General features: G+C 47.1%; 1 protein-coding gene across 3 annotated transcripts in view; it reads left to right on the forward strand.

Moving 5' to 3' along the window:
- The first annotated feature begins 11050 nt into the window (after positions 1 to 11050).
- The window catches only part of map2k5 (mitogen-activated protein kinase kinase 5), a 57762-nt gene continuing 56714 nt past the window's right edge, over positions 11051 to 12098 (forward strand). For all 3 annotated transcript variants that reach the window (XR_015719022.1, XM_087840457.1, XM_087840464.1), the window contains exons 1-2: positions 11051 to 11490; positions 11663 to 11711. Coding sequence is in view for 2 of the 3 variants with exons in the window: in XM_087840457.1 (XP_087696583.1) it covers positions 11392 to 11490; positions 11663 to 11711 (148 nt within the window). In the remaining variant the exon portion in view is untranslated. The remainder of the gene's footprint in view (positions 11491 to 11662; positions 11712 to 12098) is intronic.

Here is a 12098-nt window from a genome sequence, read left to right on the forward strand (position 1 = left end):
GACACATGCTCGCTCGCCGTGATGAGTTCTTTCACACAACAAAGGTCAGAGGCATCACTTACAGAAAGAGAAGGACCCCCACAAACACTCAGTTGCTCCTCTATCAATTATTGAGCCACAGTTGTCAGTTGAAAAGCCAGCCAGACTTTCCGTTGATCTGTTTGATGAATATTTCAGCTGACAAACCGGCCACCTGACACTCCTCACCAGAGCAATGTGTGGTTAGAGAGAGGTCACGCGTTCTGGCCACAGTCATGCACATGTGCATGCACATGTATATACAGTTACAGTGTAGCTGTTGTTGCTATTCTATTGTGAATGCTTTTAGTTACTGTTTGTTTACATTACTTTCCCCCCAGAACTCTCTGTGGTGGTATCTGTGTTGACTACAAACAAACAAAAATAACATGTTTCCTTTATATATGTGGACACTACACGTTGGAGGAAAATGCTACTATAGCCTGAACAATATAGGATTTTTCGGCCTGATTTGCAAATATTTATTTACTTTTTCACACTCTCCTCGACTCTGCTTGAATCAGCTAGTTATTTTTTAGCATTCCCAAAAGGAAAGATGCAATGTACAATGTACTCCGGTGGACTAACTATGCAAAGTAAACTTTATGCAATGTCAACACTTAACATGATGAAGGGTGTCATCTAGACTGGCAAACAGCTAATATCGGCCAATATTATCATCATTATCAGATGATATATATCACCCAGCATGCCCCTGCGGGCGGTTTTATCCTTCAAGCTCGGGTCCTCTGTATCTTATCAGTATCTTAGCTGTTCCCAGGACTGCGCTCTTCTGGACAGAGATCTCCGATGTTATTCCCGGGATCTGCTGGAGCCACTCTCCTAGCTTGGGAGTCACTGCACCTAGTGCTCCGATTACCATGGGGACCACCGTTACCTTCACCCTCCACATTCTCTCGAGCTCTTCTCTGAGCCCTTGGTATTTCTCCAGCTTCTCGTGTTCCTTCTTCCTGATATTGCTGTCATTCAGAACTGCTACATCGATCACTGCGGCCGTCTTCTTCTGTTTGTCTACCACCACTATGTCCGGTTGGTTAGCCACCACCATTTTGTCCGTCTGTATCTGGAAGTCCCACAGGATCTTAGCTCGGTCATTCTCCACCACCCTTGGGGGCATCTCCCATTTTGACCTCGGGACTTCCAGGTTATACTCGGCACAGATGTTCCTGTACACTATGCCGGCCACTTGGTTATGGCGTTCCATGTATGCCTTGCCTGCTAGCATCTTGCACCCTGCTGTTATGTGCTGGATTGTCTCTGTGGCATCTTTACACAGCCTGCACCTGGGGTCTTGCCTGGTGTGATAGACCCCAGCCTCTATGGATCTTGTACTCAGAGCTTGTTCTTGTGCTGCCATGATTAGTGCCTCTGTGCTATCTTTCAGTCCACTTTGTCCAGCCACTGGTAGGATTTCTGGATATCAGCCACCTCCTCTATCTGCCGGTGGTACATACCGTGCAGGGGCCTGTCCTTCCATGATGGTTCCTCGTCTCCCTCCTCTTTCCTAGGGTTTCTGCTGCCTGAGGTATTCACTGAGCACTCGGTCAGTTGGGGCCATCTTCCCAATGTATTCTTGGATGTTCGTTGTCTCATCCTGGACTGTGGTGCTGACACTCACCAGTCCCCGACCCCCTTCCTTCCGCTTAGCGTACAGCCTCAGGGTGCTGGACTTGGGGTGAAACCCTCCATGCATGGTAAGGAGCTTTCTTGTCTTTATGTCAGTGGCTTCTATCTCCTCCTTTGGCCAGCCTATTACCCCAGCAGGGTACCTGATCACGGGCAGGGCGTAGGTGTTGATAGCCCGGATCTTATTCTTACCGTTCAACTGACTCCTCAGGACTTGCTTGACCCTCTGCAGGTACTTGGTGGTTGCAGCTTTTCTAGCGGCCTCTTCATGGTTCCCATTCGCCTGCGGGATCACCAGGTACTTGTAACTGTCCTCTATGTCTGCAATGTTGCCTTCTGGTAGTTCAATCCCCTCAGTTCTGACTACCTTCCCTCTCTTTGTTACCATCCGACTACACTTCTCCAGTCCGAACGACATTCCAATGTCATTGCTGTATATCCTGGTAGTGTGGATCAGTGAATCGATGTCTCGTTCACTCTTGGCATACAGCTTGATGTCATCCATGTACAGGAGGTGGCTGACAACTGCTCCGTTCCGTAGTCGGTATCCGTAGCCAGTCTTGTTAATGATCTCACTGAGGGGGTTCAGGCCTATGCAGAACAGCAGTGGGGACAGAGCATCTCCTTGGTAGATCTCGCACTTGATGGTGACTTGTGCTATGGGCTTGGAGTTGGCCTCTAGTGTTGTACGCCACATCCCCATTGAGTTCCTGATGAAGGCTCTTAGGGTCCCATTGATCTTGTACAATTCTAGGCATTCCAGTATCCAGCTGTGGGGCATTGAGTTATAGGCCTTCTTGTAATCAATCCAGGCAGTGCACAGGTTGGTCAGTCTGGTCTTGGAGTCTCGGCTGACTGTTCTGTCTACCAGTAGCTGGTGTTTTGCGCCTCTGGTATTCTTGCCAATTCCTTTCTGTGTCCCAGTCATGTATTGACCCATGTGCCTGTTCATCTTAGCCGATATGATGCCTGACAGGAGCTTCCATGTAGTACTGAGGCAGGTTATTGGTCGGTAGTTGGAGGGGACCGGTCCCTTCTTGGGGTCCTTGGGGATCAGGACCGACCTTCGGTTAGGTTTGCTTGGCAGTTTCCAAGGCCTCAGGTATGGACAGCTTGCTGTATTTCTTATGCACCTTCTTTGTCGCACCTTTCAGCAACTCCGTTAGTTGGCTAACCTCCCTCCGTGCTACCTTGATCTTAGCCTCTAGCCTCCTTCTCCATGGAGGGTACTGCCCCTTGTGGCTGTTCAACTTGTAGCCAAGCATCTCACTGATCACTGCTGCCGTATTGTAGATCAGCTTGTTAGTGTCGGTAATCGTGGTTGTAGGTATTGTCCGTAGTGCTGCATTAACATCCTCTAGCAGACCTTCTGAGGGTACTTCATGTAATCTTGGTAACCGGCTTCGGGGGATCCAGGTTTCAAGCTTGGCCATGATCCTATATTTCAGGTCAGTTCCTCTCGCACTCAACGATATATATATATATATATATATATATATATATATATATATATATATATATATATACATCACTGACGTCAATGTTGCTTTCATCCTCCATATCGTCTCAAGTTCCTCTCTCAGCCCTTGGTATTTTTCCAGCTTTTCTTGTTTTTTCTTGCTGATTTTGCTATCACTTGGTATATCTGCATCTGATATGGCCGTCTGCCTCTGCTTCTCTACCACTACCACGTCAGGTTGTTGTGATTGGTGTGGGGGTAGGGTCAGGCTTAGGGCGTCGGGGGGGTTCCTCGGGAGCATCTTCCTTGGGGGGCTCAACCCGGGGTAGCGGTCATGGCCAATTAGGGGCTCTGTTGGCTCTTGGGTGACGGTTTCCTCGTAGCTACGTGCAGCGGGGCTAGGGGAGGGTCTGTGCTGACGGACGGGGGTTACTGACCTGGTAGTCTGGCTGCCCCTGGGTGGGTCCGGGACGGGCGTGAGGTTCTGGGGGCGCTCCGGCTCTGGCCTGGGGCCCTGGCCGGGCCTCGGGGGCCTGGGTCCTGGTTGGTGTGTTGCCGGGGTTGTGGGCCGGTGGGTATATGGGGGCCCGCCACTGGCGCGGGGTGCCGCCGGTGCGCCGAGCCACCTGGGGGGCTCTTCAACTGGTGGGGGGGGGGGTTGTCACATCTTGCAGGAGCTTTCCTCTCTCAGGAACTCTCTCTGCAAGAGGGGGAGATACAGGAGAGGTGGAGGAAGATCTCAGCCTGGGCGTCTATTGTCTTATGTAGTCTGGAAGATGAGTGGATGATGGGGTGGGTGCAGTTTTCCCTGTGGTGGGGTTGGGTGGACTGCCCCGGGCTCTGTGGGGCCGGGCGGCGCCGCTGCGCTGGGCCCCGGTTTGGATGGGCCTGGGCCCCCCTTCCCTGGCGGGTCGCGGAGTATGGGGGTGCCTACTGGGGTCAGCGGGGGAGCTGGCCCCAGGGAGGGGTCAATTGCCCCTCCCTTCCTTCCCTCCCCATCTCCAGCTGCCTCCCTCTTCCCGCTCCACCACAACCACCCACACATGCAGGGCCTTGGAGTGGGGGTGTGTCACCAGGGTGCAGAGGGGGTAACCCCCCCCTCTTTCCCCTTCTGGCTGCCTCTGCCTCAATTTTATCCCGCAACTTAGACATTCACATTACTCACACTCTCATTACACATACATATAGGATCTTGGGGGTGGGCACGCTACACGGAATCTCAATTACCATCAGGGTGTACACCTCACCCCTGGCGTCGTTGCCCACCTCTCAATTTTAAATACACGTAGACATTGAGGGCTAGCAGGAGGGACTATGCGCTTACCTGCTGCTCTCTGGCAGGTAGCTCCATGCCCTCCTGGGTTTTAAATGCACCTTAGAACACACATACATCAACACTACAATGAGCGGGTGGAGGGAGGTTAGGAGTCTTCTCTCACCCTCGTTCTCTGCGGTCTGCTGGAGCAGGGGGGCTAGGAGGAGGAGTTGGCCGTCCGACTGGGGTCCGGAATGTGGGGCCTCCCTGCTGCTGCGGAGTCGGGGCGGTCTGCTTCTCCCCACCGCAGGGAAAAAGGGTAACACAACCTGGGTCTGGGTGCAGTTCCCCCCCCCAGGGGCAAGGGTACCTAGACCCGGTTTGTAGAGTACGCTTGGGGAGTGTGATTGTGTGTACAGCGTCTCTTTATGTCTGTCTCCACGTTGGTTAAGTGTGGAGTAAGTGCATATGAGAGCATGAGGGTGGGAATGGATGTTTGTATCTGTGTATGCCTGTATGTCTGTGTCCATATGTCAGGTTGGGTATCAGACGCCACCTCTCTGAGGACAGCTCAGGCCCTCCAAGGTTTGGAGGCCTATCTCCCCCCACCACTTCCCCTGCCGGGGGCGGACTCCCTCAGACATCGGTGCGTTGGTGGTTCTTTGTGTCCGGGGGTGGGCGTCCGGGTGCACACCGGCTCACTCCTTGGCGGCTGCTTATCGGGGCCTGGAGCCTGGGGCTCGCTTGGGCCACTTCGGAGGTGGGGTGCCCCCGGCCTCTCGGCCTGGGGCTCGGTCACTCAGGCACAGCTGGCTGCCGGCGGAGCTCACGGGCACGTCGCTGCAACCCCCCCTGGCTTCTGCTCCGTGGCTGCTGGGTGACCCCTCATCTGGGACTCTCCTCAGCTCTTTCTGGGACAGTGGCACGGCTGCCCCTCTGTTGGTCTTCCTTGGTCTCTTGTGTTCTGGGGGCCTCTGGATGTCTGGGGTTTTGATCTCCTCCATACCTGCTTCATGCCCTGGAGGACGGGGCAGTGGCCCCCCACACCCTCTAGCAGATCATTACAAAACAAGCGCGTCCATGCTCACAGGTGTACACACGGGTGATCACACACACAAACTACACCCTTTTTGGCTCCTACCTCAATGCACACTGTGCTGTCGATCTTACGTGCTGCACAATAATGTTTAATATTTAGTATTTACTGTCATATTCCCATATATCATTGTGATGTTGTTTATTGTATTACTCTCGTTTTCTTCTGCTTGTTTTCTTTTTTCTTTCTCAACAGGTGATCCAGGTGATCGATACATGTATTTTTTTTTTTTTTTTTTTTGCTTATTCTGTTTTTTTGCCCTTCTCCCCCGTCCCTCTTCTCAACTGTTTTTCTTTCCCTCTTTCTTTCTCCCTTTTCTTTCCCCCAGTCAAGTCTGTCCCGTATTCAGCAAGTGAAAATAAAATAAAGAATAAAAGGTGAATCAAATGGACCATTACGGCAAAGCTGGGATGGTCAATTTGGTAAAGAAAATCCGTTGGGCATCTTTCTTCGCCTTTAGACAATAATTCTGATGGCAAAAGAGCCAAACGGGACGGGCAAAAAAGAAAAAAAAAAAAAAAAAAAAAAAAAAAAAAAAAAAAAGACCTTCTGAGGGTACTTCATGTAATCTTGGTAACCGGCTTCGGGGGATCCAGGTTTCAAGCTTGGCCATGATCCTATATTTCAGGTCAGTTCCTCTCGCACTCAACGATATATATATATATATATATATATATATATATATATATATATATATATATATATATACATCACTGACGTCAATGTTGCTTTCATCCTCCATATCGTCTCAAGTTCCTCTCTCAGCCCTTGGTATTTTTCCAGCTTTTCTTGTTTTTTCTTGCTGATTTTGCTATCACTTGGTCAGTGTTGGGAAGGTTACTTTTAAAATGTATTCCATTACAGAATACAGAATACATGCCCCAAAATGTATTCTGTAACGTATTCCGTTACGTTACTCAATGAGAGTAACGTATTCTGAATACTTTGGATTACTTAATATATTATCATGCTGTTCACAACTACGTGAATGTACTATTGCTGTGATTTATTACTGTTACTGAAGCTCCGCGGCTCCGAACCGTAGTAAAGGGACCTCTGGCTAATACGGTGGGTTCGTGTTGGGCTCGTAGCTGAAAACTAGCTTTACTTTGTTGTCTGGGTCAACTTTGCTAGCGAGAGACAGAGAGAGGCGTTGAACGGCTGCTCTAACGGAACTTATTGTTTCAGAGGAAAACACGAACACGGTGTACAGTCGAGTCTTAATAGCTTACTTACAACTGGGCTTGTCAGGCTCTCTTCTTGGCTGCAGTGGTTATTATTATATTTACATGCTTCCAGCTCCCGTTTTTGCTCGATGACAGCTGTACTTTTCCTTTTTCTCCCTCCCTCGCTCACAGACACATAACGTGTATGGCAGTCCATTCTCCCTGCAGCACGGACTACACTGCCCATGATGCTACATTCTTTAGAGCTATACCTGTAGCATTCTGCCTATTAGCTTAGCACAACAACAACAACACCCAGGAAACACGCAGAGAGAGAGCGTCACCCTGTAACCATGGCAACCGTAACGCTGCCGCCTGGAACAACAGAACGTAGCTGTCAAACAAAACCCAAACAGTCCTGACCCGCCACAATATGAAACAGGGAAGTACCGCCGTGTAATCCATTTATTTCAACAAAGTAACTGTATTCTAAATACCACCTTTTTAAACGGTAACTGTAACGGAATACAGTTACTCATATTTTGTATTTTAAATACGTAACGGCGGTACATGTATTCCGTTACTCCCCAACACTGCACTTGGTATATCTGCATCTGATATGGCCGTCTGCCTCTGCTTCTCTACCACTACCACGTCAGGTTGTTCTTCCAGGCCATACTTGGCACAAATGTTCCTATGCCGGGCACTTGGTTATGGCATTCCATGTATGCCGTTCCTGCTAGCATCTTGCACCCTGCTGTTATATACTGGATTGACTCAGGGGCATCTTTACACAGCCTGCCAGGTGTGATAGACCCCAGCCTCTATGGATCTTGTGCTGAGAGCTTGTTCCTGTGCTGCCATGATTTGTTCCTCTTGTGTTGTCTTTCAGTCCAGCTTTGTCCAGCCACTGGTAGGACTTCTGGATGTCAGCCACATCTTCTGTCTGCTGATCACACTGTACACACTGTGCAGGAGCCTGTCCTTCCATGATGCTTCTTCTCTTGCTCCTCTTCTACTGGCTCTGACACTCACTAGTCCCCGGCCACCTTTCTGCTTAGGGTACGGTCTCAGGGTGCTGGATTTTTGGTGAAACCCTCCATGCATGGTAAGGAGCTTCCTTGTCTTGACATTAGTGGCTTCTATCTCTTCCTTTGGCCAGCTTCTTATCCCATCGGGGTATCTGTGTTGATTGATCAGGTCTTGTTGTTTCCATTCTGCTGATTTCTCAGGACTTGCCTTAATCTCTTCAGGTACTTGGTAGTTGCAGCTTTCCTAGTGGCCTCCTCGTAATTCCCAGATATTCGTAGCTCCCCTCAGTTCTGACTACCTTCCCTCTTTTTGTTACTTTCCGATTACACTTCTCCAGTCCAAATGACATTCCCATCCATATGGACTTTCATTTTAGACTTCACCAACCACTGCCTTATTATTCAATGCAGAACGCAGATATCTCTTTGCTTGAAGGAAGATACTGATCATAGTAAATAAAACAACATTATAGGTAATCCATGCTGATATTTTATTTTGAGGTTCACTGAAGAACAGCGTAAAATAGTGATGGGTTTCCTGGTGAGTTTGCTCAGGGAACAATCAGGATATTTTAATCTAAAATTTGGGACAATCAAATTCCTAGGATGAAACTGCCAGCTCACTACAAGAATGTTACATGAAAGGGAAACGATTCACCACTTTGAGCATTTTTAATTTAAAAAAAAAAAAACAGTCATATTTTGCATTCAATATAATTATTTGACCACAGCATGAAAGAAAAGCCAAGAGAGCTTGGATGAACTAGTGATGTGTTATTTATGTGGGGCTCAGCTCAGATGCTACCTCACTAAAGGAGACATACCCCATAAATTTTTCTGTGGCCACTATGAGCAGGTCAGGAAGGCACCAATATTTCCTCTTTATTAGAAACAACAGAAACAACATACAGCCATAAAAGGGGCCCTCTGAGGTGAATCTGAAAGACTGGAAATGGCAGGAAAAGTATGCAGTTCGAGGAGCTGAAAGGTAGTCACACAACCCATTTCTCTCCAGTCAGTTCATACGTATCTTGGTGCATTTCCTCATAACTCTTCCACCAGTGACTCACAAAGTCCTCGTGCTTCATCACAGGTCAACTTGGAGATGAACTTTAAAGGAAGAGGTAACAAATGATCACAGCCTCTCGGGCAATTCATATCTGCTGAAGTGCCATAACCGTCTACGTATCCTGACCTCAATTTGGAGGCTGCGTGTTGTGAAGGCCCATCTGAGTGAGATGGTATCGATCTGAGCGGGGGCTCTGGCAGCATCAATAAACAACAGGCTTCAGGCTTCAAGGCTGAGGAGACACATCTCTATTTCAGCTGGAGGGTTTGCATCTGGATACCTGAGTTGGGACGTGGCCCTGGAACAGATGGTGGGACATGTTTTTCTTGCTGAGCTCACAGCTCACATTTGTGAGACCAAGCCAGTGATATTTAGCCCACCCTGCTGGATCTATGAAGGTAAATAAGGCCCCAAACTACAAGCTCACATTTTTTACTCTAAATAATTACCAATTAAGTTTAAGGGGCACATTAGATATAGAAAGATACCAAGTAGCAGCCAATGTAGCAGAGAACGATCAATGCTTAACGGGCAGCCAAATAGCATTTCAAGATCTTCTATATCAGCATTACAGTGAGAGACGACGGTGCTGACTTTGGCTCGTTAATCAATAAACACAACGAGCCGCCCAATATGTTTGACACAGACTAATGAAATAATAATCATCAAGATAAAAAGAGGATGTGAACAAAGGCTGCATTTCTTAATAAACAGAAGAAAACAAAACTAAAGTGAAAGGAATTTGGCGATCCTGCCAGGCAGTTTTGTTGCTGTCTTGTTTACTTGCTTTTCCCTCTTTGCTGAGAAAGTTAAATAAGTGTGCTTCATATATTTAGAGTCAAACTGAGCTCTCTTTGCGCTAAGCAGCTTGTCAATAGCAAGAAAAGAGGCATGGAGCGAAAGAGGAGGCCTGATAAAACGGCTTTTAATTACCAGACAGTGAATGTTGGCCTTCCTCGTCCACTTTCCCCTCCCAGCTAAGTCAGGAGTTTGATTTCTGATAATGCGGATTGCTGACTGGGCTTCATCCTAGTTGTCCCTAAAGCAGAAGGATCTAACGTCACGTCCTGGGAGAGCACGTCTGACAAAGTGCCATATAGATCCTCTGCTTTTCATCAGAAGTCAGTGCTGGTCGAGGCATTAATCCGAGCGCTTGATGGCCTTGCTTGTGTTTCTCCTTTTGTATCCAGTTGCAATTAGGCAGAGTAATAATTTCAAGCATTGCATGGAAATCAGTGGGTCTTTAACCCAATTGTTGGTACAGGTGTAAGATGGGGAAGGATCAATGCAATGAACTCGTAACATCCCTCTGGGAGTGATTTTTAAAGGTTCAAGTACAGACAATTAAATAAATATATGGTAGATTCAGTGTTTTACATTTCCTTTTCTTTTTAAGTGAGATGGTAATCACTGATAGAGGAGTTCATCTTCAGGCCAATATGGGATGGAGACATTTTTTGTAAGAGCCAATGAAACCCAGCCTAGTGCAATGGCCGGCACAGAATACGCACCACCACTGAAATTGTTTTCAACTGGCACATGTATTGTATAGCCAAATTTGAGCCATGGGGAGACAGAACAGGCTTTAACAACTTCTTATCATTACACAGAACCCAGGTGAACAGACTTAGGTATCAGCTCTGTGGGTAGAGCAATGTAAATGAACAGGATAGAGACTTCACTTTACTCAGGGATCAATGTCTTTTTTCCATGAACTGCAATCAGAGCTGTTTATAGAGTGGACAGAGCAGCTGTTCACTCACAGGGCCGCGATCAACAGAGGTTTTAAGAGCCCTTTTGTTTTACACTCAATTATATGCTAATGGCAAGTGCAGAGTGGAAACCTTTAAATACTAATGCTGTTTTAATGTCAAGTGAAAGAGGGAAAAAACACTTTTTAAAAAACGGTGGTGGTTTTCATCTCAACAGCAGTACATTTCCGTGTGAGTGAGGGCCATTTACAAAACATTTATAATTGTGATCTAAGGTCATGTTTTTAAAGGAATATTTATCCATAATACCTCAGAAATCTATTGTATTCTCAGTATTGTACTCAACTTATCAACCTTGATCTCAGATCAGTGTTATCTACAGCAAAAGCGGTAATAATTCCTTTTCAGTGCAACTTTTTAAACCGTATGTATATTTCATTTTATAACATAGGGAAAAAAACAACAAACTAAGATCCATAAGAATAGCAGCGTTCTCTCAAACTTCGCCTATTAGAATTTGATAGATTGATATAGATAGTGCAAGTCATTTATTTTGAAAAGGCCACGAGCGGATGTTGATTCGGAAGCGCTGTTGTAGCAGTTTCCTCAAAACTAGCTACACAGCTAAATACCTACGTTAGTACAGTGTAAACTTTGTCTCGTGGAGCAGTGGTGTACACGTTCACACTTCGGGATAAGCCTTTCATACGGTTATGACTTGACTGTGGTGTCGGCGGCGACCGACCTCAAAACCTTTTTGTTTTTAAAAAAAGCTCCGCATCACTTAAATCAAGAATCCGGACTGAGCAGGATGCTAGCATGTATCGTTAGCAAACTGCTGCAGGGAATTAGCTGGTTAGCTTCCACATCCAGTCAACTATTATGAGGCTGAAGCTTCCCTCTTATTGCTCTCACTTAGGTTAAATACTGACAGCGCAATGAACACCGAGGCGATAGTGATCCGTATAAAAACGCCGACAGGAGACATGGACTCGTCCGTGGACTGTCCGTCTCTTCTGAACTTCAATGACTTGCTCGTGAGTCTGCCTCATGCCAACTATCACTTTTCACTCACAGACACACTGCACAAGTCAAAAACACACGGACTGTTTCTGACTCAGCGTGTCGTAACCCTGCCTCATTAATATCTGTCAGTCTAATAACCATCCTTAGCTGTCTGGTCCTAATTCACCCTGCCAAACATTACAGGTCGCAATCAGAGATGTCATGCCTGAAGCCACTGTCACGGCCTTTGAATGTAAGTACCTGCTTTAGAGTTGGACTGCTGTAATGCTGCAAGAGGAAATGGGAAGCTTTGAATGACTGTGTTTACACACCAAAACAATAGCCCTGTAATGTAGGGACTTGTAATCAGTTATCAGATTGGTCTGAAGGAGAGGAGATCTCATGCAGCTGTGTGGGACACTTGTTTATCCCGTCATAAACTGTAAGAACCGATCCCTGCTGTCATGGGCTAGACTCTAGCCCTCTTGAACTGGCTTCATCTATCTGCGAGAGTAAAAAGCTTCACACATTTCATTTTCATTGTGTTAGCTTCTCTCTTCTCTGTTCCCTTTTTTTACTACTCGTGTTAACCTCTAGCATGCGTTTTATCCAGACATGCTATAGCTACTGTACTAACTGA

Source organism: Neolamprologus brichardi, chromosome 1, assembly GCF_056152115.1.
Source record: "Neolamprologus brichardi isolate AB-2024 chromosome 1, ASM5615211v1, whole genome shotgun sequence".
Taxonomy (NCBI): Eukaryota; Metazoa; Chordata; class Actinopteri; order Cichliformes; family Cichlidae; genus Neolamprologus; species Neolamprologus brichardi.